The sequence below is a fragment of the Heterodontus francisci genome, chromosome 8 (genome assembly GCF_036365525.1).
Source record: "Heterodontus francisci isolate sHetFra1 chromosome 8, sHetFra1.hap1, whole genome shotgun sequence".
In the NCBI taxonomy this organism is placed as follows: Eukaryota; Metazoa; Chordata; class Chondrichthyes; order Heterodontiformes; family Heterodontidae; genus Heterodontus; species Heterodontus francisci.
In genome coordinates, this window is record NC_090378.1 from 6,810,941 (window position 1) to 6,837,215 (window position 26,275).

The following is a 26,275-nucleotide window of genomic DNA, read 5'->3' on the forward strand; positions in this document are numbered from 1 at the left end:
ATCTCAGAGGGTTGTGAGGCTGCAGGAGATTTCAGAGCCAGGGAGGGGCCAGGAAAGGGAGACAAAAGGTAAGTGCCTTTTCCAGCATTCCTTGTGGGCCAAGAGGAGCAAGAGTACTTCCCATGGTCTCCCTAGGAAGCAGCTGGTCTCCTCCAATCACAATCACCAACCTCTCTCCTCCCCCAACTGAGCACATCCCCCTCCCTCCCTCCCTCCACAATCGCAGTCTCTCTCTCTCCCACTAACCCAGTTGTGGACCCTCTCTCTCCCCCAGTTGCATGGAGCCATCCCCAAGTGTGTGCCCTTATGTTGCTGGACTTCCCTCCAGCCTGGCTCTCAATGAATCCGGCTCCGAACAGGAACTCCACAGGATCTCTGGATCCCCGATCTCGCTGGGTTCTTTGGCTGTTTTCAGCCTCTGCTGCTCATCAATTTCCCTGCAGATAATGATAGAAGAGAATAACTGTTAACATTGATACACCATGTAATTTCCATTGATGCTACCTGTATTGCTATTTCTTTTTAAAGGGAGCAACTGGTTTTCCAGGACCATCAGGAATAAGAGGGAAGCCAGGGCCACAGGTATTTTGAGCGTCCTATTTAGTTTGCAATAGCATTACTGAAATGTAATGTGTTAGCTCTTGGTTACAATTATCGTGCACTTGCAGTGAAAATAGCAAACTGCCTGCGCTAAATTGAAAAAGAATTCACAGAAGTGGCCACGTAGCTGTACAACTGATGAAAGGTAACAGGAGAGGATGTATCTGTCTTTTAATATTACTGTCATGATGATAAATTTTAAAGATTAAAACTGGAGGTCAAACCCATTATTCGTTTTGCAGGTCTGAGAACGTGGTGGAGGCAGGTTCAATTGAGGCATTCAAAGGAGAATTAGACTGTTATATGAAAAGGAAGAATGTGCAGGGTTACAGGGAGAAGGCGGGGGAGTGGCACTAGGTGAATTGCTCATTCAGAGAGCCAGTGCAGACACGATGGGCCGAATGGCTTCCTTCTGTGCTGTAACAATTCTGTGATTTTAAGTCCAAGGGACGCAGGTTTGAAAGGTTATGGCAGACAACTGGTTTATTCATTCACCACTAGATCTGGCTGGACCACATAAAGCATTATCGTGTCCTGCTCTTGTCTGCTGAAACTGCTCACTATTCTAGGATCATCCTGGAGTGCAAAAATAATCTCCGGCTTCTTTTCTCTACTGCAAACCCTCTTCTTAAACCTCCCTCCCCCGTCTCTTCCACATCTACCACCTTCTCTGTCTTGCACCGTTACCTCTGGTGTCCCCCAAGGATTTACCCCTGGCTGGTCCTATTTCTCATCCACATGCTGCCCCTCACCAACATCATCCAAAAGCACAGTGCTATTTTTCACATGTATGCTGATGACACCCAACCCTACCTCACCACCACCTCTCTTGACTCCTCCACTGTTGCTAAATTATCTGACTGTTTATCTGACATCCAGTGCTGGATGAGCAGAAATTTCCTCCAGTTAAATATTGGGAAGACTGAAGCCATTGTTTTAAGTCCCTGTGCCAAACTTCGTTCCCTGGCTACTGACTCCATGCCTCTCCTTGGCAACAGTCTGAGATTAAGCCAGTCTGCTTGCAACTTTGGTGTCACATTTGACAAGGAGATGAGCTTCTGACCAGCAATTCGCACCATCTCTGAGACTGCCTATTTCCACCTCCATAACATTGCCCGACTTCACCCCTGCCTCAGCCCATCTGCTGCTGAACCTCTCATTCACGCCTTTGTTACCTTTAGACTTGACCATTCTACATTCTACCCTCCACAAACTTGAGATCGTCCAAAACTCTGCTGCCTGTGTCTTAACTCGCACCAACGGCTGAATTTTATTAGCATGCCTCTACATCATCGGGGGTGGCTGCTGTGTCCCTGGCAGTGGTGTCCGGCGCCATTTTTAAAGGACTTCCAGCCCTATGAACAAATTAAATTCGTTAAGTCACACTGTGGGCAAAGTAAAACGGAAAACTTTATTTACAGATCGAGACCCCTCCCCCACCCTTACAATGGCCATTTCGTGTTATTTACATACCAGAAAACCTCTTCTTCCTAATAATCAACTTTGCCCCCCCCCCCCGAGCTTTGTAACTTTGCCCCTCAAACCCTTCCCATCATCCCCACAACCAATAGAAAAGGTTCTCCCCGCTGCCCTCCCTCCCACTCACTGCCCTGATAATTTCACTCCTCTCCCCCTCCCGCCCACTAGTGTCGCCTGGGAACTCCGTACAGAGTTCCAAAGCCATGCGAGTTGCAGCCGGTGGCTGTAATATCAGCGTGGGACAGCCGCTGGGACAGGGTAAGTATATGTAAATTTATTTTCATAGATGTTACAATTTAAATGAAGGCCCCACCGCTGAGCAGCAGGGGGGGCTGCACTGAGGCCTCGCCACCACCGGTAAAATGCGGTGGGACCTTCTCGCCGTCGGGGGTCGTGGCGGGCCAATCCCGCGAGTGTTTTACGGGTCCCCTTGCCATGACTGCCGACGTCGAGGGGCTGGTAACATTCAGCCCCAAGTCTCGTTCAACTGTTAATTACTAGACTGGACTTTCTGGGGTGAGTTTAAGGAGTGATTAATACACAAATGCAGGGAGGTTAAGGACACGATGCTGTTTTTACAGTGCTAAAAACAGATCATCCAGCAACATGTGACGATTCATAACTCACAGGTTGTCTTTTCCTCACTGGAAGTGCTGGACAGGTTGTGTTTTAATATCGGCAAAGCATCGCTCACACTGTCATTTTATTCAGCAAAATCTTAGCCACTAAATTTGCAGTTTCAGAGAGAAGGTGTTATGTTAATTCCTAAATTTAACCATACCAGAAATGATAGAATCAGTGCAGAATCAAAAATAAATGATTTCTTTTTCCAAGGATTAAGTGGAGTAAATATCTGAATTAGAGCTCTTTAGTGCAAAAGAATTGTTTTCTCCACCAGCATTTCTGTCTCTGATCCTCAGAAAGGCTTTAGTTGATGTGATATTTCCTTGTCATCCTAGGGTAAAGTTGGTGATCCTGGACCACCGGGTTTACAAGGGCCACCAGGGCCTGAGGTAGGGATTTCAAACTCATAATTTGTTACTGTGATTGATGTCAAACCTGAGATTGATGGATTTTTGTTGGACGGGGGGATTAAGCAACCAGGGAAAGTGGATGGATTTAAGGTACAGATCAACCATGAACTAATTGAAGAGCAGAACAGGCTGGAGGGGCTGAATGACCTCCCGCTGTTCCTATGTACCTATTTGAAGTAACGTTACTTACAATATTTAAGTATTCTGGTAAACTCATTAGCAAACTGCTAAACCTATTGAATAAAAGGCAGAGTGCATTGCTTGATTGTTCCAGAGTCATGCATAGCAAATAAAATGTACAGTGTTCCATCCAAGATATATCGTAACTCAGTCACAAGAACACGTGTTTAAGCACAAGTCAACCCAACTGAATGGTAGGACAGGGCTTGAGGGGCTGAATGGTCTACTCCTGTTCCTCTGGCTGAATTACCCATCTCTGCAGTTCAGTAATTGAATAACAAACTCATATTTGAAGCACCTTCGCACAAAGTGAGCCAAGTAACTTCATGTTGATTAAAAATAAAAACTGAGTGCCTGTATTTGTTGCTATTCCTTTTTTAAACCTTTGACGAGACACCCAGTTTGTGGATAATGTGACAAACTAATGCTTTCTGCATCCGTTGTAACAGACTGATTTTGTGGAATTGTCCAGTCATTTCACCATTGAAAAATTCCAGTGCTGAATCCCCAGTCAATTTTCAGTAGAAAATGAATCATTTGGAATTAAGTAAACTTTCACAGGATACAATTTGCGCAACCTTTAGTCATCAGAACAAAATATTTATGTCTGCGCTGTTACGACAGATTGTGAAGATAAATTTGTAGGGCTGAATTCTGCCAGCCCCTCGATGCCATGGGTCGTGGCGGGGAGCGACGTAAGATGATAGTGGGAGCGGCCCAGCCACGCTGAGAAGGCCCCGCCGGATATTAGTGGCGGCCCCACGCCGTCAAGCGGTGGGGCCTTCATTAAAATATTGAAATGAGCCACATTAAAATGCAAATGAACTTACCTGCCGACAGCCTCTGTCCCACGCCGATTTTACGGCCAATCGGTCTCAACGCGCACGCCTTCGAAGTTCCGAGGTGTGACACTGGTTGGGAGGGGGGAGGAATAAAATTATCAGGGTGGGTGGGGGGGGGTGCGGGAAGCAAGGAAAAATATTCCTATTGGTTGTGGGAATGGTAGGAAGGGGTTGAGGGTCAACGATACTGAAGTTCGGGGGGAATGTTCAGAATATCAATAAGTGTATTTTTGGGGGCTAGATCAATTTATGTGTTTAGGACTCAGTGGGAGGATGGGATAGGGGATTCAATGTGGAATTAAACGTTTATTAATTTTTTTAAGCACTCCAGCACCTTTAAATATTTAGATATATCCTGAAGGGCTAGCAGCCCTTTAAAAATAGCGCCGGACACCGTTGCCGGGGGCACAGCAGCCGCCCCCTCTACGTCATCGGGGACGACCGCTTCTCCCCCTTTATTTAAATGAGCCCCTGCGCGTAATATTGCTGGGCTGTGCGGCGGCTCTTCCGTGTCGGAGCGAGGTTCACTAATAAAATTCAGCCCATAGTTTCCTGAGAAACATGTCTTTGAAAGAAAGTCTCACAAAGTCTCACAAGCAAGTACACGCTGTCAATTTATGGCAAAAAGCTAAAGTTCAGGCACTTCCAAGAAGCTGCTTTGGGGACTTAGTTTAGCGAAGAAAGATCTGGATTAAAGTTTCCATTTTTTTTAAACAGAAGACACATGTAGTAAGTTTCTTGCTTTGACTTGCTATTGGGCCGTGCTCACTGGGCATTTGCTTCCAATGACTTCTGTGACTGGTGCTTCTTGCAACAGAACTTTGACAACAGGAGACTGGGAATTATGTTGGATGATATTGTCATGTCATGTTAAATGCTTCACTTTAAATGGTCGAGAGAAAAGTTTGATACGGAGGCATGTAGCAGTGCAAAGATAATAAACTTTCACCCCCACCACCACCTCCTGCTTCCTTAAAGCCTGTCCACCATCTACAAGGCACAGGCCAGGAGTGTGATGGAATACTCTCCACTTCCCTAGCTGAGCTCCAATACTCAGGAAACTTGAGGGGAGGTGATGGCATAGTGGCATTTTCACTGTACGAGTAACCCAGAGACCCAGGATAGTGCCCTGGGGACATGGGTTCAAATCCCACCACAGCAGAAGGTGAAATTTGAATTCAATTAATAAAACAAAATCTAGAATTAAAATGATAGTCATGAAACCATTGTCGATTGGTGCAAAAACCCATCTGGTTCACTAATGTCCTAGATGTGACTCAAGACCCACAGCAATGTGATTCACTCCTAAAATAGCTAGTAGTCCTGTGTTGTAGCTTCACCAGGTTGACACCTCATTTTGAGGTATGCCTGGTGCTGCTCCTGGCCTCCCAGCTTGATGGTAATGGTAGAGTGGGGGATATGCCAGGCCATGAGGTTACAGATTGTGGTTGAATACAATTCTGCTGCTGCTGATGGCCCACAGCGCCTCACGGATGTCCAGTTTTGCATTGCTAGATCTGTTTGCAATCTATCCCATTTAGCACGGTGGTAGTGCCACACAACACGATGGAGGGTATCCTCAACGTGAAGGCGAGACGTCTTCTAACCATCTCCCCTTGACATTCAACAGCATTACGATCACTGCACCCCCCCACCATCAACATCCTGGGGGTTTCCATTGACCAGAAACTGAACTGGAGTAGCCATATAAATACCGTGGCTACAAGAGCAGGTCAGAGGCTGGGAATCCTATGGCAAGTAACTCATCTGCTGACTTCCCAAAGCCTGTCCACCATCTACAAGGCACAAGTCAGGAGTGTGATGGAATATTCTCCACTTGCCTGGATGGGTGCAGCTCCAACAACACTCAAGAAGCTCGACACCATCCAGGACAAAGCAGCCCACTTGATTGGCACCCCATCCACAAACATTCACTCCCTCCACCTCCGACGCACAGTGGCAGCAGTGTGTACCATCTACAAGATGCACTACAGCAATGCACCAAGGCTACTCAGACAGCACCTTCCAAACCTGCGACCTCTACCACCTTGAAGGACAAGGGCAGCAAATGCATGGGAACACCACCACCTGCAAGTTCCCCTCCAAGTCACACACCATCCTGACTTGGAACTATATCACCGTTTCTTCACTGTCACTGGGTCAAAATCCTGGAACTCCCTTCCGAACAGCAATGGTGTACCTACTCCACATGGACTGCAGCGGTTCAAGAAGACAGCTCACCACCACCTTCTCAAGGGCAATTAGGGATGGGCAATAAATGCTGGCCTGGCCAGTGACGCCCACATCCCATGAAACAAATTTTAAAAAGGACCAAGCAGCCCACTTGAGCAGCCTCCCATCCACCACCTTAAACATTCAGTCCCTTCACCACCAAAGCACAATGGCAACAGTGTGTATAATGAGAAGCATGTTGTTTGATGCAACATAACTGAGATGCATGGAATTCCATTGATTGAAGTTCTCAAACAGGTTTATTAACAGCTAACAAGTGTATACAGTGCAGAGCTATATATTTCCATGACTTGTCTCTTGGTATTACAGTTACAGAGTGAGACTCACATGACTGCATCTTGGTACTCAGCTCATTAGCATACTAAGTTCTTAAACGGACATCACTCTTAAAGGCAATCACGCAACAATGTGTGCCATCTACAAGATGCATTGAAGCAACTCACCAAGGCTCCGTCATCAGCACCTTCCAAACTCATGACCTCTACCACCTAGAAGGACAAGGGCAACAAATGCATGGGAACACCACCACTTGCAAGTTCCCCTCCAAGCCGCAAACCATCCTGACTTAGAACTATATCACCGTTCCTTCACTGTCACTGGGTCAAAATTATGAAATTCCCTTCCAATCAGCACTGTGGTATACCTACACTACATGTTCAAGAAGGCAGCTCACCACCACCTTCACAAGGCAATTAATGATGTGCAACAAATGCTGGCCTTGCCAATGATGCCAACATCCCATAAATGAATGAAGAGGCCATTAATATGCATTAGTCAGTAATCAATGAATTAACAAGTGCTCAAAACTGGAAAACTAGTGTCAAGATGATGGACTTGGTGCTTTCATGGAAAAATGATTAATTCTCAAAACAGCTAAAATACCAGAATATCACAGTATAGCAACGGAATTCAGTCATTAGGATTCAGTTTAATTTAATTATTGACTTCTGGAGTCTCTAACCAACCTGTCTATTGCAGAGGAAGAGTGGCACGTGCCAACACACTACTCTTCATCAAACCTTAAATACATAAGGAACCATGTTCAGGACTTTCAGAAATTCTCAGAATAAGTGCAAAGAACAGTCAATGCCTCGAATTGGTAATGTGGATTTTTTAAAAGAAATTGGTTGCAGATGTACGTCAAAGTCTGTCATCTCCAGATTTATACGCAAGACTCGACATTTATTTATGCCAAACCCGCCTTCTTAAAATTATTTGAATGCATTCCAGCGATGCAATATCTTAATTGTTTATTAACAACAGACTGAATTAACTCATATGTGAATCTTGTCTTTTCCTGGAATGAGGTTTAAAGAAGGCAGGAATGAGCTGTTAGGAAAGTCTAAGCTTCTTTGAAGTTCAGATTTCTAAAGCTAAAATTGGATCTCAAGTTTAATAGCCTTCATGATATGCAGGAGTTGGTAATAGCCACATACTGGCAGATAATGAATACACTGTCAAACATTTTTGACATTAGTGTGTAACCAATTTGTGAGTACAGTAGCATAGTAGTTCTGTTACTGGACTAGTGATCCAGAGGCCTGGACTAATGGTCTGGAGACATGAGTTCAAATCCCAGCACAGTAGCTGGGGAATTTAAATTAATTAAATAAAACCTGGAATAAACAGCTCGTATCAGTAATGGTAATCATGAAATCACCAGACTGTTGTAAAAACCCATCTGGTTCAATAACGTCCTTTAGAGAAGAAAATTTGCCGTCCTTACCTGGTCTGACCTACATGTGACTCCAGACCCACAGCAATGTGGTCGACTCTTACATGCCCTCTGAAATGGCCTTGCAAGCCACTCAGTTGTATTCAAGAAGGTAACTCACCATTACCTGTTCAAGGGCAATTAGGGATGGGCAATAAACGCTGGCCTTACCAATGATGCTCACATGTGAATGAATTGAAAAAAAAACATAATGTGCTTAGAAACACAGGAACAGGAGCAGGCCATTCAGCCCATCAAGTCTGTTCTGTTAATCAGTTAGATCATGTCTCATCTGTATCTTAACTCCGTCCATTCGACTTGGTGCAAAAAAGGTTTGCTAGTAAGATACCAGACCTGCGATGTTATAACAATCAGGAAAGACTGAACAGACTGGTGCTCTTTTCCCTAGAAAAGAGAAGGCTGAGGGGGTGACCTCATAGAGGCTATTAGGATTATGAAGGGTTTGATACAGTAGATGTAGAGGTAGACTTGTGAGGGAAGTAAGAACTATGGACCATAAATATAAGACAGTGGTTCTCAAACTTTTTGTCTGCGGACCACTTAGGCAGGACAAAAGACCCCATGGACCACCTACAGGTCCTACCACACCCCCTTCTGCTGCCACCGTAAAAAAACTAATCAGAATTAATGGGAAGAGCAGCGCTGATTTTGATGGGACACCAATGAGATGATGTCTGAATCCAAGCTGAAGAGCTTCAGTCTCATGTCGGGCTCCGCATTCAGCCAGTTCCCCCTGTCTGCTTTCAGCTCACAAGTGTTGAAAATCTAATCTCGCAGTTGTACATTGTTGAGAATGTCAGCAGGTTCTGCAGAGCTGTCTTGGCGAGTCCAGGTTTCTCGGACCCTAAGTGGTGCCAAAAGTCTATCAAAGCTTTCTCGCCGAATACCAGCTTCGGTAACCTGTCCGATGCAAGTTCCACAGGATTGCCCACCTCTTTTGATCGAAGCTTGACATTGATCTCTTCAATGTGGCCATGTTTGCGAATGAATTTCTGATCCACTCAAATCCTGACTCTGGCTCTCGGAAATATTTCCCACACTGCTCGTGGAGGCCCTGTAGATGCACTTTTAAGTCTTCAAATAGCTTTCCATCAGTTTCTTCCTCAGACGATAGCAATCAAAGCACACAATTTGCGCAAAACTTTACAACTGTTGAAGAACAGTGAAAAGCAAAACATAGACTAAGCAGTTTAACACGGCTGACTGGAAGCGTCAGTGCTGCAAGCATGCTCAGATACATGGTCCAAGCCCTGGAAAGGTCATATGAGAGAACAGGCCAGACTCCTCGCTCGATGACATCATACACCTGACTTGCTGTAGCGTATACGCATATGGTGTTATGTGAGTGCTTCTATTTTTTTTTAAATATGTTTTTAAGGACTCATATTTAAATTGTGGAAATGGATTAATTTGGAAGTCTGAAGAAATTCTGGACTTTGTTTTTTTCAAAGGGGTTATTGAAAGGACACTTGACAGTGAAAACAATTACTGGAAGAGTCAAGGAGCGCTAAAAACAAAGTCAACTGGAGATCACCTGCCTTAAGATAAATAAACAACACGAACCTTGGACTAAGGGGAGATGTTTACAGAGAAGGCACATGTCAAGGTTTATGGAGGTCTGGAGGTTGATTTTCTGTTTGGGGGTTTGGATATTGTTTTCAGTTCAGTTGTGATGTGAACTGTTGTTGAAAGCAGTTGGGATAAGCCTGCCAAGAGAAAAAACACCCAACTCATCTCTTCTCCACCTCTTTGGAAAAGCCCTGCTATTCCAAAGGATGGGAGCTAAAACCCTGATGCCACATTTCTCCTGGAAAGCCTATCAGACTAAGTCTCGACATCTCCAGAACGAACTGCTTCAGAAAAGATCCCAGTGACCCATCTACGTGTACTCGGAAGCTGGACTGTGTAACATTTTTAGGACACAACATATCTCATCCTTTTTTCCTTCAAGAATTAGCAAGTATTTAGCCAAAGTGTATTTTTTTGTCCTTTTTGTAAAAGACCTCTGCAGAGAGAATTTCTTTTCTTTTCAGAGTGTGTGTGTGAATGTGTGCATGTGGTTATTTAAAAAGGGAACGTCCATATTTCTATCTATGTGTTATAATGCTTTGCTTCGTTACTGGATAAGCCTTGCTTTATAATAAACTGTTAATTTTGTTGTTTATTAAAGAAACCTGGTTGGTGTATTTTATTCTGGGATAAAGAGTAGAGTATATGATTGACCGTATCAGTAACTGGGTAAGCATTTAAATATATGTTGTGACCAGACGAGAAGTGGAACTAGAAAAGACAGTGCATTCCACCGCCTCGGAGGTAACAATGGAAACTATAAATATTTTACTGCTTTTTCACTACTAAATATGATATGTGCATTAATGCTTTGATATTAAATATCATAAGTAAATTATTAATTCATGTCAGAAACAAAAGTATAGACATTTTCATTTCATAAACATTAATACAAGACAAAATATTTAGTTGAAACATTCTAATATGTTATAAAATCATCACAATAATCTGATTCTGAGAAGCTAATATTTATCTTGCTTCTCTTATTAATCCAATAAAATTAACAGTAACAAAATTCTTTCTTCTAAAATGACATTGTTGTTGCTCATGCTTATGATGAGCTGGTCTGGTTGTATGACCTCACACGAGTGGTGGGGATGAGGGTTCTGACCTGTTCTCTCATATGGCCTCGGATGTGGCCTTGCAAGTCAGTGACTTGCACTTTGGAACAGCCCGCGGACCACCTGGAGGGGGAGGGAGAGGCAGAGAGGTTTAGGGAGGGAGTTCCAGAGCTTAGGGACCAGACAGCTGCAGGCACGGCCGCCAATGGTGGAGCGATTAAAATCAGGGATGTGCAAGAAGCTAAAATTAGAGGAGTGCAGGGATGTTGGAGGGTTATAGGGCTGGAGGAGGTCACAGAGATAGTGAGGGGAGGATAAGACCATGGAAGAATTTGAAAAGAAGGATGAGAATTTCAAAATCGAGGCATTACCAGCCCAGCTCTCTTTCCTTGACATTGTCGCCAGCTGCTCTACTCCCATTGAAGATAATCTTCCACTATGAGAATGAAACCATTTTCCAGCACAATATCTGATCTCTAATCCCTCATGATGAAATCTTACCCAATCATTAGTATTGATCAAATGCTGTTTTAGAAACCAAGACAGGCACCTTGCACTAATTTCGACATTTCCTCCATGTTATTGAGCAAAGAGCACAATTTGAATTAAAAACTGGTGCAAAATTACAGACTGTGTTGAGATTTCTGTAGGGTAGGGAACTACTTACAGTAGAAAGACACAGAAAGAGTGCAATGAATCTAAAATGGTATAAAACCAGATTCATAATTCTACAAAGGAAGATTAAAAGAGATTTGCATGTCTGATCACATCTCTCAGAAATATGTCACAGCAGTTCACCTACATTGAATCCCTTTGAAGTACAGTGACCATAATATTTGCATCTAACTTTGGTATTGGAGATGTACCTGAGATTAGTCTTCTGCATGGTAGTATGCAAATAGGAGTGAAACAAGAAGAGGGAATCAGAATGAAAACATTGACAAATTTCTCAAAAACAGACACCCACAATCACTTCTCCCTGCAGGTTTATGCTGAGTGAGCTGAGGGCCGGAGAAACACTTTGTCCCCATGGAAGATTCCCATGCCCACAGCTCAAAGTTCTACATGATGTATTTGAACACATTGACAATCGTTGCACAGTTAGTTTAGTCAAGTTATTATAATTTGCGTTACTTTTGAAAAGTGATTGGATAAGTACTTGGAAGAGAATAATTTGACGGACTATGGGGAAGGTTGGCGGAAAACCAGGACAAGTGGGACTAGTTGGATAGCTCTTTTGAAAAGCTGGCACAAGCAGAATGGGCTGAATGGCCTCCTGGGCAGCACAGTGCCGCAGTGGTTAGCACCGCAGCCTCACGGCTCCAGGGACCCGGGTTCGATTCTGGGTACTGCCTGTGCGGAGTTTGCAAGTTCTCCCTGTAACCGTGTGGGTTTTCACCGGGTGCTCCGGTTTCTTCCCACAGCCAAAGACTTGCAGGTTGATAGGTAAATTGGCCGTTGTAAATTGCCCCTAGTGTAGGTAGGTGGTAGGGAATATGGGATTACTGTAGGGTTAGTATAAATGGGTGGTTGTTGGTCGGCACAGACTCAGAGGGCCGAAGGGCCTGTTTCAGTGCTGTATCTCTAAATAAATAAATGATTCTATGACTTTAAACTATTTTATGTTGCACAGAGAATCACATGGGCATGATTAAACATTAAACATATCCATAAGGTTAAAAGAAAAGGAAAACATTTGTGAATAGTGTTGGGAAATAATTTTGTTTCAGATATTTCACGCACATGTGTGCCATTGTGTTTATGTTGCTTTTTAAAAAGAAAATTTGGAATTTAAACACTTCCAGATCTTTCTCAAATGGTTCCAGATCTTTTGATAATTTAAACAACATCTTCCCAAGGTTCTTCCAAATTGGAACTGGAAAAATGCTGCATTTACATCGAGGCTGGTTAGACTGTTTCTTTGTGCGAGGAGTTCCTTTTTTATTTGCAGGTTAACACAAGGGTTGAGTCAAATCAGTTGAAGTGCAATCAATAGATTGCTTTTGAACAGTATTGCGTGTGTCATAGGAGTGCCCTGGATGAGCCTGTGCATTCATGTCTTGGATTAGGGTGACTGCAGTTGCAGCAGAACACAACACCTGGCTGCAGTGGTTGTTTAGATTACCTTCGATAACTCATTTAGTTGTAGCAACATTTTTTCTGAAAATATAGGAGCTAGCCATTTAGCCCCTCCAGTCTAGTCTGTCATTTAAATAAATCAGGGCTGATCTGTAACTTAACTTCATGTACTCACCTTGGTTCCATTAAACAAATCTTTTAATCTCAGTTTTGAAATTTTCAATTGACTCCCAACATCTACGGTCTTTTTGGGGGAGAGAGTTCCAGATTTCCACTCCCCTTTGTGTGAAGAAGTGCTTCCTGACATCACCCCCTGAACAGCCTGGCTCTATGTTTAAGGTTCTGCCCCCTTGTTCTGGATTCCCACCACCGCAGGAAATAGTTTCTCTCTATCGACCCGATCAAATCCTTGAATCATCTTAAACACCTCAATCAGATCACCCCATAATCTTCTACATTTAAGGGAATACAAGCCTAGTCTGTGTAATTTGGCCTCTTGGATTAACCCTTTAAGCTCCAGTATCATTCTGGTGAGAACTTTACCTAAGTTCAATTAAGTGCAGAATACATGTTAAAACAGACTATATTTTTTATTGATCTTAATAGCAAACTTGATCTTTATTTTTGTATTTGTTATAGGGTTTTCCAGGAGACATTGGTTTACCAGGCCCTAACGGACCAGAGGGCCCAAAGGTAGGTTGATTTTTTTTAAAATCTAATCCGTTTTTCAATAAAAACAGAAAGTGCTGGAAATACTCATCAGTGGAGAGAGAAACAGATTTAACCTTTCAGGTCTGTGACCTTTGACCAGAACTGGAAGGTGTAGGGATGAACAGGTTTCTAAACAACTGCAGAGGCAGGACAAGAACTAAAGAGCCTTGTTTGTGGTAGAGTAGAACACAGCAGTGATTGACTGACAAGAGGGATAATGGTGCAAAGCCATAGGGGGTGATAATGGGGTAAGTAAAGGAAGAAGAGATGGGTCCTACTGAGGTGGGAATGGTGAAAGCAGAATTGCAGAGGGGGAGCGGAAATCTGGCTAATCGGAACTGGAATGTGGCAGAATAAAGGTGGGGAGACCCCAGGGATGCAGACCTTCCCGCAGACTGTGTACCGATAGGGGATCCCACCCCTGAGCATCTGCCCATCCCTCCTGCGCTCCCAGTGGATCTGGTGCAGTCATCCTCCATTATCTGGGGTGTCCAACCAGCAGCGGTTGGATGAAGAAATGAGCCAGAAGGCCAAGGAATTTGAGGCTGCCGGCTTCATTAAAATACTTAATTGGCCAACAAGCCTCCTGAGAGCGGATTGGCTGCCTGCCCACCTATTTTGCCTCCATTAATGGAAGGGGTGTGGTTCAGGGTTCAGATTTGTAAAGCTTTAACACCTCAACTGACCCCAACCCTACCCATTTTTGAGGGTGAAGATTCAACCCAAAGAGTCTGTTTGCTCTACACTTGATGTAAGGGGAGGGGCAGTGCGGGGGTTGAGGGGCAGGTGGTTGCTGGGCATCACGAGGATGGACGACCAATGGGAGTGGCGGGGAGTGTGGGGCTGGAGCAGTTGGAGGTAAGAGATCATGTGATGAGACTTCCAGGAATCCGTCCAACCAGAGTTGGTAACCCTTGGCAAGGCAGAACCTCAACAACCCACTTTCACCTCAAATGACCCCTTATTATTCAAGGAGGGAATATTCCAATTTTACACATAGGCATTGAAAAGGAAAAGTATCTGGAGTCATAAAAAACTCAATCCGTAACGTTGAGGCTGCTCCATATTAGCAGTATCTCTGTCACAGAACCTCTTTGTTTTGGTTTTCAGTTTAATCGTGTTAGTCTTTTAGGGTATGTTCTGTGTTATTTTGCAACCCACAGGCGCAAAATGCTTTCCTCCTAAAATTACTCGTATGAAGGAAAATGCATTTTCTTTTAGATTTCTGTCCTTTTGAATAAAGTTTTCCTTTTGCTAACCCTTATGCAGTTTTTTTTTATAATTGTTATTTTTTTTGTGTGTGTCTGCGTGTGGAACTGTTTAGGGATCTCTTGGCGAGAGAGGACCGGTGGGACCACATGGGCCAAAGGGACAAGAGGTAGGCAAGAAGGAGCCCACCGAGGGTGATCGGTAACACGTTAATCTCCCAAACTATACAACCAACATCTGACTTTTCTCACAAGTCCAAATTGTCACATGTATTGAACAGTTCATGTTGACATCAAGGCCTTTCCTGGTGTGCCTCATTAAATCTGTTATTCAAAGAAAGACTTGCATTTATATAGCACCTTTCATGGCCTCAGCACATCCCAAAGCAACCAGTAAAATTACTTTTGAACTGTAGTTACTGCTGTAATGTAGCAAACATGGCAGTCAACTTGCGCATAGCAAGCTCCCACAAAATGGCAGTTATGGGCTTTAGTGATGTTGATTGAGGGATAAATATTGGCCAGGAGACCCAGGACATCTCCTCTGCTCTTCCAAATAGTGCCATGGGATCTTTCACATCCCGCTGAGAGGGCAGACAGGGCCTCAGTTTAACATCACATCTGAAAGACAGCATTGCCAACAGTGCAGCACTCCCTCAGTACTGCACTGGAGTATCAGCCTTGACCTTAGTGCTCGAGTCCCTGAATCAGGACTTAAACTTACACCCTTCTGATTCACAGGTGAGAGTGCCAGCGTTGAGCCAAAGGTGACACCTACTACCCAGTTGATGGAATTAATTGAGACCAAATGGCTCTGATTTCAGCAGTTGGGCTTCGAGCATTGTCCTTAGCATTCCTGGGTTAACGAAGGGAAATATCAGCCAGGATCCTAACCTTCTCATCTCGATGAAAATGTCCGCTGGTGAGAGAGTCCATAGCAAGAAGGCATAGCCTTAAAATTAGAGCCAGGCCATTCAGGGGTGATGTCAGGAAGCACTTCTTCACACAGAGGGGTGTAAATCTGGAACTCTCTCCCCCAAAAAGCTGTTGAGGCTGGGGGTCAATTAGAAATTTCAAGACTATGATTGATAGATTTTTGTTGGATAAGGGTATTAAGGATTACAGAACCAAGACAGGTAGATGGAGTTAAGATACAGATTAGCTATGATCTAATTGAATGGGCTCATCCTGTTCCTACCTGCACGTAGACATTGGGTGAGAAGAGAATCAGACTTGGTTGACATATCCTTCATGGTCAAATACAATGCTGACATTTGTACTACAAGCACATGTGGAAAACAGCCAGCTCTGTGAGATGCCATAGGGCATACAAGCACCAATGGAAACATATGCCAGCAACAGTCAGTGCCGTCAGGAAAAGAAGAACAAAATGAAAAGAACAGGCCAAATCTTGCCGCAGTGGGGCATCTCACAGTATGCCATGTTAGTTGGACGTTTCCCTCACCCTTCAGCTCAAAAATGTTTTGCTGTAATAACTTAATGGACGTGTGAGCTGTTAACGACGCATCTGGGAATGGGTATCTGGGACTTCATGAATGACAGGGCCAATCATCTATCCTCTTAACCAATGATATTTAAGGATTGAGAAAGAAACAGCAACGGTGGAGAAGGAAATAGGATGAATTAGAATCAAATTGGGTACAGTAAGAGAAAAAGAGAGGGAAAGATTGGATTAAGAGAGAAAAAAGGACAATGAAAAAGTAACAAAAAATCTCGAACAATAATTTGCTACCTGTACGAATGAGACTCAACATTTTAAATTGTTCACTTTCTGGGCCAGAGAAGTTGATTGATGTTACATTAATAATTGCCTGGTTAATTAATGCGCAAATCCAGCAAGTATTCAAAACTAACGGGGAGGCTAAGGGCGAGAGCCCATTTGTGCAAAGCTAACGGATTAAATTGACCAGCAAGTGCTGTAGATTCGCAACTCACGGCTTCTGTCTTCATCCCTTGAACTCGATGGCCAGTTTGTGTAATAATAAATATGCGTATTATAAACTTGCCTTTATTGTTCCAGCAAGATTTAGGCCAAGACATTTTATTCTAATGTCTGTTGTACATATTTATGATTGCAGACACTATAATCTCTAACATATTTGCAAATTTATCCATTTTCCGTAGGGGGATGAAGGGCCATTGGGACCTCCAGGAAGCCACGGACCACTGGTAAGATTTAAACCTTACAATTGCAATATTCCTCCCAAATTGTAAGCAAATGTCTCTTAGTATCACTATGTAATGGCACGTGCCGCAGAAATTCTGCATTGTTAATCCTCTAAGTAAAAACTTGTGCAGGACAAATATGTCATACTGTGCACCATTACACCGGCACTGTTTGTACTGAATTCATGTGTAAGTAATCACATGTAAAAGGCAGATTTCCTTTTAGCAATAATGGGGCATTTTTTCTGACTTTTTTGCAGAAAACCTATTTGATGAATCAGAGAGATAGAGATCTTTTATTGAAGTCTGTATGTTGCTATAATATGTGCCCGCAGTTTTTAGCTACAATAAGTTTATGAAAACTATTGTAACCGGCAAGGAGAAAGGTTTATGTTTCTCTTCAATATTGTAAAAGTTTATGCCTCTTGGTTGACATTTTTGGCAAGATCTCCTTCACCTACCTGCGTCACTCATATGGGGCAGTTTGATGGGTTGCAACCAGTATTGGCATGTAGCTTGAAAGCGAAAACTGCCAAGATAATCATCCAATTTAAAACTGTGTAAATAGTATCAATAAGCGAGCTTTCAAATGAAGCATGTTGTTCTGCCTCATTGGGATGAAAGCTGAGATGTCAGCTGTGACTGGCATGTAATTGCAGGGCAGATGTTGCATATTCTTGTGTTGTGTTTTTAACCTGCCATTCATTTCAAGATGCCAGTGCTATAGATTTCCGAGTAGCAGTATGAAATTAAATCTAATGTAGACTATCACTTTAGAATTAGAATTAGAACATTAGAACTATCCAATGACCACTTAAATGCCCTTAAAGTTGGCGAGTCTACTACTGCTGCAGGCAGGGCGTTCCACGCCCCTACTACTCTCTGAGTAAAGAAACTACCTCTGACATCTGTCCTATATCTTTCACCCCTCAACTTAAAGCTATGTCCCCTCGTGTTTGCCATCACCATCCGAGTAAAAAGACTCTCACTATCCACCCTATCTAACCCTCTGATTATCTTGTATGTCTCTATTAAGTCACCTCTCCTCCTCCTTCTCTCTAACGAAAACAACCCCAAGTCCCTCAGCCTTTCCTCGTAAGACCTTCCCTCCATACCAGGCAACATCCTAGTAAATCTCCACTGCACCCTTTCCAAAGCTTCCACATCCTTCCTATAATGCGGTGACCAGAACTGCACGCAATACTCCAGGTGCGGTCTCACCAGAGTTTTGTACAGCTGCAGCATGACCTCGTGGCTCCGAAACTCGATCCCCCGACTATTAAAAGCTAACACACCATATGCCTTCTTAACAGCCCTATTAACCTAACTTTGTTTAATGTAATACATTTCCAAGTAGTTACAGAACTATAGGTATAAAATATATGTACCACAAGCAGTAGCTGAGGCAAATAGCATCAATGCCTTTTAAGGGAAGCTAGATAAACACATGAGGGAGAAAGGAATAGAAGGATATGCTGATGGCATGAGATGGAGTAAGATGGGAGGATGCTCATGTGGAGCATAAGCACCAGCACAGCCCAGTTGGGTGAATGGCTCGGAATATAGAAGGTTAAGGGGTGATTTGATTGTGGTTTGTAGGATTTTGGAAGGAATAGATTGGGTAGGTAGAGAGACACTCTGTTGGTGGGGGGAGTCGAGGGCAAAGGGACATAACCTTAAAATCAGAGCCAGGCCCTTCAGGAGAGAAATTAGGAAACACTTCTTCACACAAATGGTGGATGAAGTGTGGAACTCTCTCAAAAAGCAGTGGATAGATTTTTTTGCTAGACAAGCATATAAAGGGACATGGAGTGAACCATAGAACCATAGAAAAGTTACAGCACAGAAAGAAGCCATTCAGCCCATGGGATTAGAATAGATAGGTGCTTGATGGCCGGCACTGACACGGTAGGCCGAAGGGCCTGTTTCTGTGCTGTATAACTCTATGACTTTGTTGGCGATGGCTGAGAAACTTAGCCGCCTAATTTAATCCCACCTTCCAGCACCTGGTCTGTAGCCTTGCAGGTTACAGCACTTCAGGTGTAGGTCCAGGTACCTTTTAAATGAGTTGAGGGTTTCTGCCTCCACCACCGTTCCTGGCAGTGAATTCCAGACACCCACCACCCTCTGGGTGTAAATGTTTTTCCTCATGTCCCCTCTAATCCTTCGACCAATCACCTTAAATTTGTGCCCCCTGGTAATTGACCTCTCCACTAGGGGAAACAGGTCCTTCCTGTCTACTCTATCTAGGCCCATCATGATTTGGTACACCTCAATTAAGTCACCCCTCAGCCTTCTCTGTTCTAAGGAAAACAACCCTAGCCTATCCAATCTTTTCTCATAACTGCAATTTTCAAGCCCTGGCAACATTCTTGTAAATAATGAATGACAGAAGAGGTTTGAAGGGCTGAATGGCCTTCTCCTGTTCCTATGTTCCTATGCTGTAAATTCTATGTAATTATGTGTGGCCATTGAAATATTCTTGTTTACCTCTGTGTGTGATGATTCACTTTGTTCTAGGGAAGACCAGGTCGAAAGGGATATCCCGGTGTGCTTGGACTAGAAGGCATTAAGGTAATTGCTATGTTATTTCATTGTAAGAGAATTCTTTACACCTGACACTTACACTACAGTTTCCAGCCAGAAATACACCAGTGCTGTTCCAATTACAGCTGGTAAGAATTATTTCTTCCAAAATCAGCGAAACATTTTACATTGTTAATAATTTATTTTGTATCCTTATTCTGATCATGCAGGGGGAGCAAGGAGACATGGGAAACATTGGGAAGATTGGAGAACAGGTAAATGTGATTCTTTTCCAAATTCAGTTGATTGTCGACAACTAGGAAGTTTTAGCAGGAGCAGTGCAGAGAGACCCAGGATTAGATTTAGGTTTTTCATTACATAACACCAAGCGTCGGTAAATTTCAAATTACCAATGATAATAGTTCTTTCGCTGCATCATTTGGGATCGGTGTGGCCCAGTGGTCCTGTAGATACCAATTGCACACCTCAAATTATCCCAAGGAGAATAAAATGAGCTGTCTGGAAATGTTGCTATATCCATACACACAAGTGGTTAGTTGGCAATTAAATTAGTAATGTTAAGAAACTTTTCTTAGACTTTTGCTAATACTAAAATAGGGTGGATAAGTATGACTCGACAGGGGTTAGTTGGGCCAAATGACATGTTGCAACTTCTGTCACATAGAATTACATAGAATCCACAGCACAGAAACAGGCCATTCGGCCTAACCAGTCCATACTGGCATTTATGCTCCTTTCGAGCTTCCTCCCATCCTTCCTCATCTAACTCTACCATTATCGCTCTCTAGTCCCTTCTCACTCATATGCTCGTCTAGCTTCCCCTTAAATGTTTCTGTACCGTTCACCTCAACCACTCCCTGTTCCACATTCTCACCACTCTCTGGGTAAAGAAGTTTCTCCTGAATTCCCTATTGGATTTAGTAGTGACTATCTTATAGTTATGGCCCCTGATTTTGGTCTCCCCCCCACCACAAGTGGAAACACCTTTGCATTTTAAAAGGTTCCCCAACAGACAATTTGTTTGCAAATGCACTTTGTAGAGGTTGCCGTTATTCTGTAGACTTACTCCTGGAAGGGTTCCCTATCACGTCAGAATTTTACACACTGTTGGATGTTAATCTGTTAATTGTATATCAATGGTTTGATTATATGCAGGTGAAGGGAGTTAATTGGGGTCTTAGTTGAGCACTTATAAGCAGACACTCACTGAGACCAGAGGAGGGTTTTGAGTGACGAGCTACATGTTTGTAATCCTTTTATTCTGCACAATAAATGTGAAACTGAGTAAATATAGGCTCCAGCATTATCCTTCCATAACAAGCTTTCTGAAGTTTAACATGGTAGCAGAGGATGGTTGCCTAAAGCTGGAGGTTGGAAACTAGGAATTTTATTTTGGATAGAAAACCAAAATCTCAAGGACTATTGTGGAAAATATGGCAGAAAGCAAGTGTAAATTGTTAGGGTATGATTACCCTCCGGTATTCACGGAGTCTAAACTATATGACCATTGGAACAATGAAGTGGATATGTGGACATGGGTTACATCTCTACCAAAGAGGAAACAAGGTATGGCCTTGGCATTGTCATTTCCTACCAAAAGTAAAATCTGAAGTAAAGTGTTTTGCGAATTGGATGCTCATCAGCTGGATTCTCATCAGCTGGATTCTCATAAAGGGTTGGATCTTCTGTTAGAATTCTTGGATGAAATTTACAAGAAAGATGACCTATTGAATGCTTATGAGGCATGGTCAGACTTTGATAAATTTTGGAAAACAGATGGTTATTCAATGGAGGAATATATCATGGACTTTAACAGAGTGTATAGAAGATTGAGGAAATTCAACTTGGAGATCCCGGGTTCAGTGCTAGGTTTTAAATTGCTAGATTGTGCTAGGTGTCACATATGGACAACCTCCTGCTTCTAACTGGGGTTCGGTTCTTGGACAAAGACTCCTTGTTGGATCAGATATCAGTCACCTTAAAAAAATTCCTGGGGAACCAGTCATTTCCCACAGTCTTGGTAGAACAAGTGGGGCACTCTGCAGTGACACAAAGAATGGAGGACTCAATGTTTACAAGATTTAGAAATAATCCAGGTACTGGAAGCAGGCCTCAGTACAATGGAAGAGTTAAAGACAGGAGGAATGAGAATAAAAGCATCTTTAGCAAGTCTGACTATTACAGTGGAAGACAGACTTGGAACAGCAATCATAGGTGAATGAATCCCAGGAATGCTCAAGGAACAGTTAATAGATGCTTCAGATGTGACTCAAAGTATCATTATGCAATGAACTGCCCTAAGCAGAGTCCTCAAAATAACACACGACTCAGAGAATTCTCAGGCAGAAGAGGAAGATACTGATCGATCTTGAATGAGTTGTACTAGTCACAAGGAGTTTTAGTCCAATGTTGAATTAGTTGCAGATTCTTTCAACTGTGCTGTACTGGATAGTGCTTGTACGTCAACAGTATGTGGAACTGATTGGTTACTGTGTTATCCAGATTCACTCAATGGTGAGGATCGACACAAGGCTAATGAGTATAAAAGTAGTTTGGGGATGACAACACATTGAAGTCATTGAAGAGAGTAGTAATTCCATGTAAAAATAGCTGCAGTAAGCCATTTTATTAGTACTGATGTAGTCTCCAGTGAGATACCTTTACTGTTGAGTAAACCTTCAATGAAAAAGGCACAGATGAAACTTGATATGGAGCATGATAAGGCAATTGTTTTTGGGAAGTCAGTGAATTTGCAGTTTACCCAGTCAGGGCATTATCGTTTCCCCTTAACAAACCTGATGTTTCTAGTCAAGTGTTAGAACAGTATTAATGACGTCAGGTGTTACGAAACAGAGCAATAAAAGGCAAATGGTTTTAAAGTTACACAGACAATTTGCTCACCCTTATTGTCAGAGATTAAAAACCCTGCTAAAAGATGCAGGTTTGATTGATGAAGAGTATACAAGGATAATAGAGATTAGTGAAAAGTATGAGATTTGTAAAATGTATCGGAGGACACCACCACATCCTATTGTCAGCCTTCCATTGGCATGTGACTTTAAGAAGGTAGTTGCCATGGATTTAAATGTATGGGACAAAGACAAGTATATTTTTATTCTACATTTTATAGACCTAGCAACTAGATTTAGTCTTTCTACAATAATAAATAGTAAGGACAAAAGGGTGATTATAGAAAAAATTATGGAGAAATTGATAGGGACTGGGCTGGGCAGCAGCTAAGTTTCTGACTGCTAATGGAGGGGAATTGGCCAGTGATGAGTTCAGAGACAGGTGTGAAAACATGAACATTATGGTTATGAATACTGCAACTGAAAGTCCTTTCAGCAATGGGCTTTGTGAAAGGAATCACGCAGTGATTGATGAAATGTTACATAAAATCTTAGCTGACCAGCCAAACTGTAAGTTGACAACTGCCCTGGCATGGGCGGTTCTTGCGAAGAATTCGCTTCAGATGGTTGGAGGATATAGTCCCTATCAATTGGTCTAGGGTGGAATTCCAGATTGCCTTTGTTACGACCAGGTGAGGACAGGGTCTAGGGGACCCCTGTAAACCTATTCCTGGTTTGTCCGGATCAGGGTTTAAGTTTTAAAACACCGTGTTTTTAGCTTCCCCTCAGTGAATCCTTGCTCACTGCTCGTTAATTGTTATGGCAAAAAAATCAGCCAGACAAGTTTTCTTAGATTTAAAAAAGAAAGGTGTAAGTTTATTAACCTTAAAACTCTTAATTCAGTTAAAACTACTAAAAATATGCGACGGGACCACGCTAGCATGCATATGCGATAAACCCCCCAGTAGAATCAGAGGAGGAGAAAGAATTAAAGAGGAGAGGTTTGAAGTAATATGGAGTTCAGTTACTCATTTTGGGATTCGATGTAAAGCCTTTGATTACAGTTAAGTCTTGCAGTTCTTGTTGGGGCCCAGTGCACACTTTCACGTATCTAGCTGGTACCAGAGGGCTGCAGGAGTCTTCTCTCTTGAGGCTGGTAGAATACTGACTCAATGACTCTCAATTTCTCTTGATCATCACTATTGACAAAACCCATCTGGTTAATTGTATCAGGGAGTACTCCCATTGTCTTCTTCATGCAACTGTCTTTTAGAATGCAGATGTGCAGCCATGTTTTCAGCCACTGTTGTGGTCCTTTTAAACAAGTTATTTTAAGTCCGGTAACAGTTCAAAAATAATGCTCCATATGACGAAATTAATATGTCTCATTTTGACAGGTGTGGTTTCTATCACATCTTCTGTACTGTGCAGCAGTCCTCCCGTTCTAGAAGGTACTATAATTAGTTCAGAAAGAGATCACAGTGCTAATAGAGGCTGTAGTTTGGATGGATTCCACATTGAAACAAAAGCTAGAGAGCAGTCTTGGAATAGAACCAGAAGCAAAAGTCCTCATGACCATGAGGTTTTAGTGGCCGCCAATAAACTTAGAGTCATAGATTTATACAGCACAGAAACAGGCCCTTCGGCCCTCCGTGTTCACGCCGGCCATCAAGCCTATCTATTCTAATCCCATTTTCCAGCACTTGGCCCGTAGCCTTGTATGCGATGGCATTTCAAGTGCTCATCTAAATACTTCTTAAATGTTGTGAGGCTTCCTGCCCTTCAGGCAGTGTGTTCCAGATTCCAACCACCCTCTGGGTGAAACTTTTTTTCCTCAAATCCCCTCTAAACCTCCTGCCACCTACCTTAAATCTATGCCCCCTGGTTATTGATCCCTCCGCTAAGTTATTCCATATCTACCCTATCTATGCCCATCATAATTTTGTATATCTCAATCAGGTCCCCCCTCAGCCTTCTCTGCTCTAAGCGAAAAAAAACCCTAGCCTATCCAGTCTCTCTTCATAGCTGAAATGCTCCAGCCCAGGCAACATCCTGGTGAATCTCCTCTGCACCGTCTCCAGTGCAATCTGACCAGAACTGTACACATACTCCAGCTGTGGCCTAACTAGCGGCCAACTAACTTGAGGATAAATTAATAAGAGAAGCAAAACATAAGGAATTAGAGCGTTGGAGAGAGTTTGGATTCTATTCTGAGGTACCGGGTAGGAGACAGCCAGCCTTGTCACATAGATGGATTTGTACTGAAAAAGTCCTTCCCGATGGAAAGTGAGGCTAGCTGCGAGATATTTTGAAGAGTGACTGGGTGATACCGATGTTAGAGTGGACTCTCCCACAGCTGGAAAGGTAATCTTGAAAATCTTTTTGGCTCTTTTGGCCACATATTCATGGAAATGTAGATCCATTGACATAAAAGCCGCATTTCTGCAAGTAATACTTTTCAGAGAAGTGTTTCTGAAACCACTCAAAGAGGCAGCAGATGCAGAGGGAAAATGATGGAAACTGAGCAAATGTGTCTGTGGCCTTAATGATGCTTCCAGTGTGTGGTATTTCTCGGTGAGATCTGCTTTGCTGAAAATTGGATGTGTTCAACTAAAAGCAGATCCTGCAATGTTTTATTGGTATCTTAAAGGGAAACGTTCAGACACCTTCATGATGCACATTGATGATTTATTATGGTGTAGTACTGTGGATTTTGAGAAATATGTCATTGATAAGATTAGGGCAGAATTTAAGATTGGGAGTCAGGCATGTGGGGCCTTTAAATATATTGGTTTAGATATTAAGTAGACTGAGTCTGGAATAAGTTTAAATCAGCAATCCTATTTAGAGTGTTAATCCCATCCCAGTTAATCATGTTCGGTCATCACAGAAAGATGATGATATATCTAAAGCAGAGACTGACCAATTGCAAAGCTTGATTGGTCAATTAAACTGGTTGACTACGCCTGATCTTAGTTTTGATGTTCTGGAGTTAAGCACGATGATGAAACATCCGAAAGTTGAGAATATTTTAAAGACAAAATAAAGCATTAAAAATACTAAATCTGGAGAAATGTGCACTGAAGTTCCCATCCTTAGGTAACCCAAAGAACATGGAGCTAATAATTTTTATTGATGCCTCACATGCTAATCTTGCTGATGGGTATTCAAGTGCAGCTGGTTTCATAACACTTCTGATGGGTGAAAATGGGAAATATTGTGGGAAAAAAGCTTGGGAGGCTAAGAAATTAAAACTGGTTGTTAAAAGCACGTTAGCTGTGGAAACACTGGGTCTTGTGGAGGCAGTAGATATGGGATTCCATTTGACTAATATTTTGGGTGAAATTCTGAAGATAGGATACCCATTGAATATTATGTAGATAATCATTCTTTGTGGGACAATGTACACTCTACAAAAAGTGTGAGTGAGAAAAGACTCCGTATTGACTTTGCTGGATTGAAACAAATGCTGGTGAGAAAGGAAATCTCCAAACTTCAATGGGTAGATGCAAGTTATCTGTTATCTGATTGTTTCACAAAAAGAAATGCTTATACAAAGAAATTGTTAAGAGTGCTAGAGGAGGGGTGTCTCATAATACCTTGTACCCAATATGGAATTTGGTTTGATTTATTTTGAAATGTTTTTTGAGCATGTTAATCCAAGTTGTATTGTAAAAGAAAGAAGGGAATTTGTTAATCTGTTAATTGTATGTCAGTGGCTGGATTATATGCAGGTGGAGGGTATTAGTTGGGGTCTTAGTTGAGCACCTCTGAGCAGACACTCACTGAGACTAGAGGAGGGTTTTGAGTGAGGAGCAACATGTTTGTAATCCTTTTATTCTGCACAATAAATGTGAAACTAAGTAAATATAGGCTCCAGCATTATCCTTCCATAACCAGCTTTCTGAAGTTTAACATTGGATTGGTAATTTCAGTCCCTA

The 26,275-nt window shown here is 42.6% G+C and overlaps 1 protein-coding gene across 1 annotated transcript in view; it reads left to right on the forward strand.

The window, feature by feature from the left end:
* LOC137373159 (collagen alpha-1(XXIV) chain) overlaps positions 1-26,275 on the forward strand; it is a 351,399-nt gene that overhangs the window by 138,336 nt on the left and 186,788 nt on the right. The window contains exons 18-24 of the mRNA XM_068038018.1: positions 529-582; positions 3,039-3,092; positions 13,472-13,525; positions 14,868-14,921; positions 16,897-16,941; positions 19,459-19,512; positions 19,695-19,739. Coding sequence (XP_067894119.1) covers positions 529-582; positions 3,039-3,092; positions 13,472-13,525; positions 14,868-14,921; positions 16,897-16,941; positions 19,459-19,512; positions 19,695-19,739 — 360 coding nt within the window. The remainder of the gene's footprint in view (positions 1-528; positions 583-3,038; positions 3,093-13,471; positions 13,526-14,867; positions 14,922-16,896; positions 16,942-19,458; positions 19,513-19,694; positions 19,740-26,275) is intronic.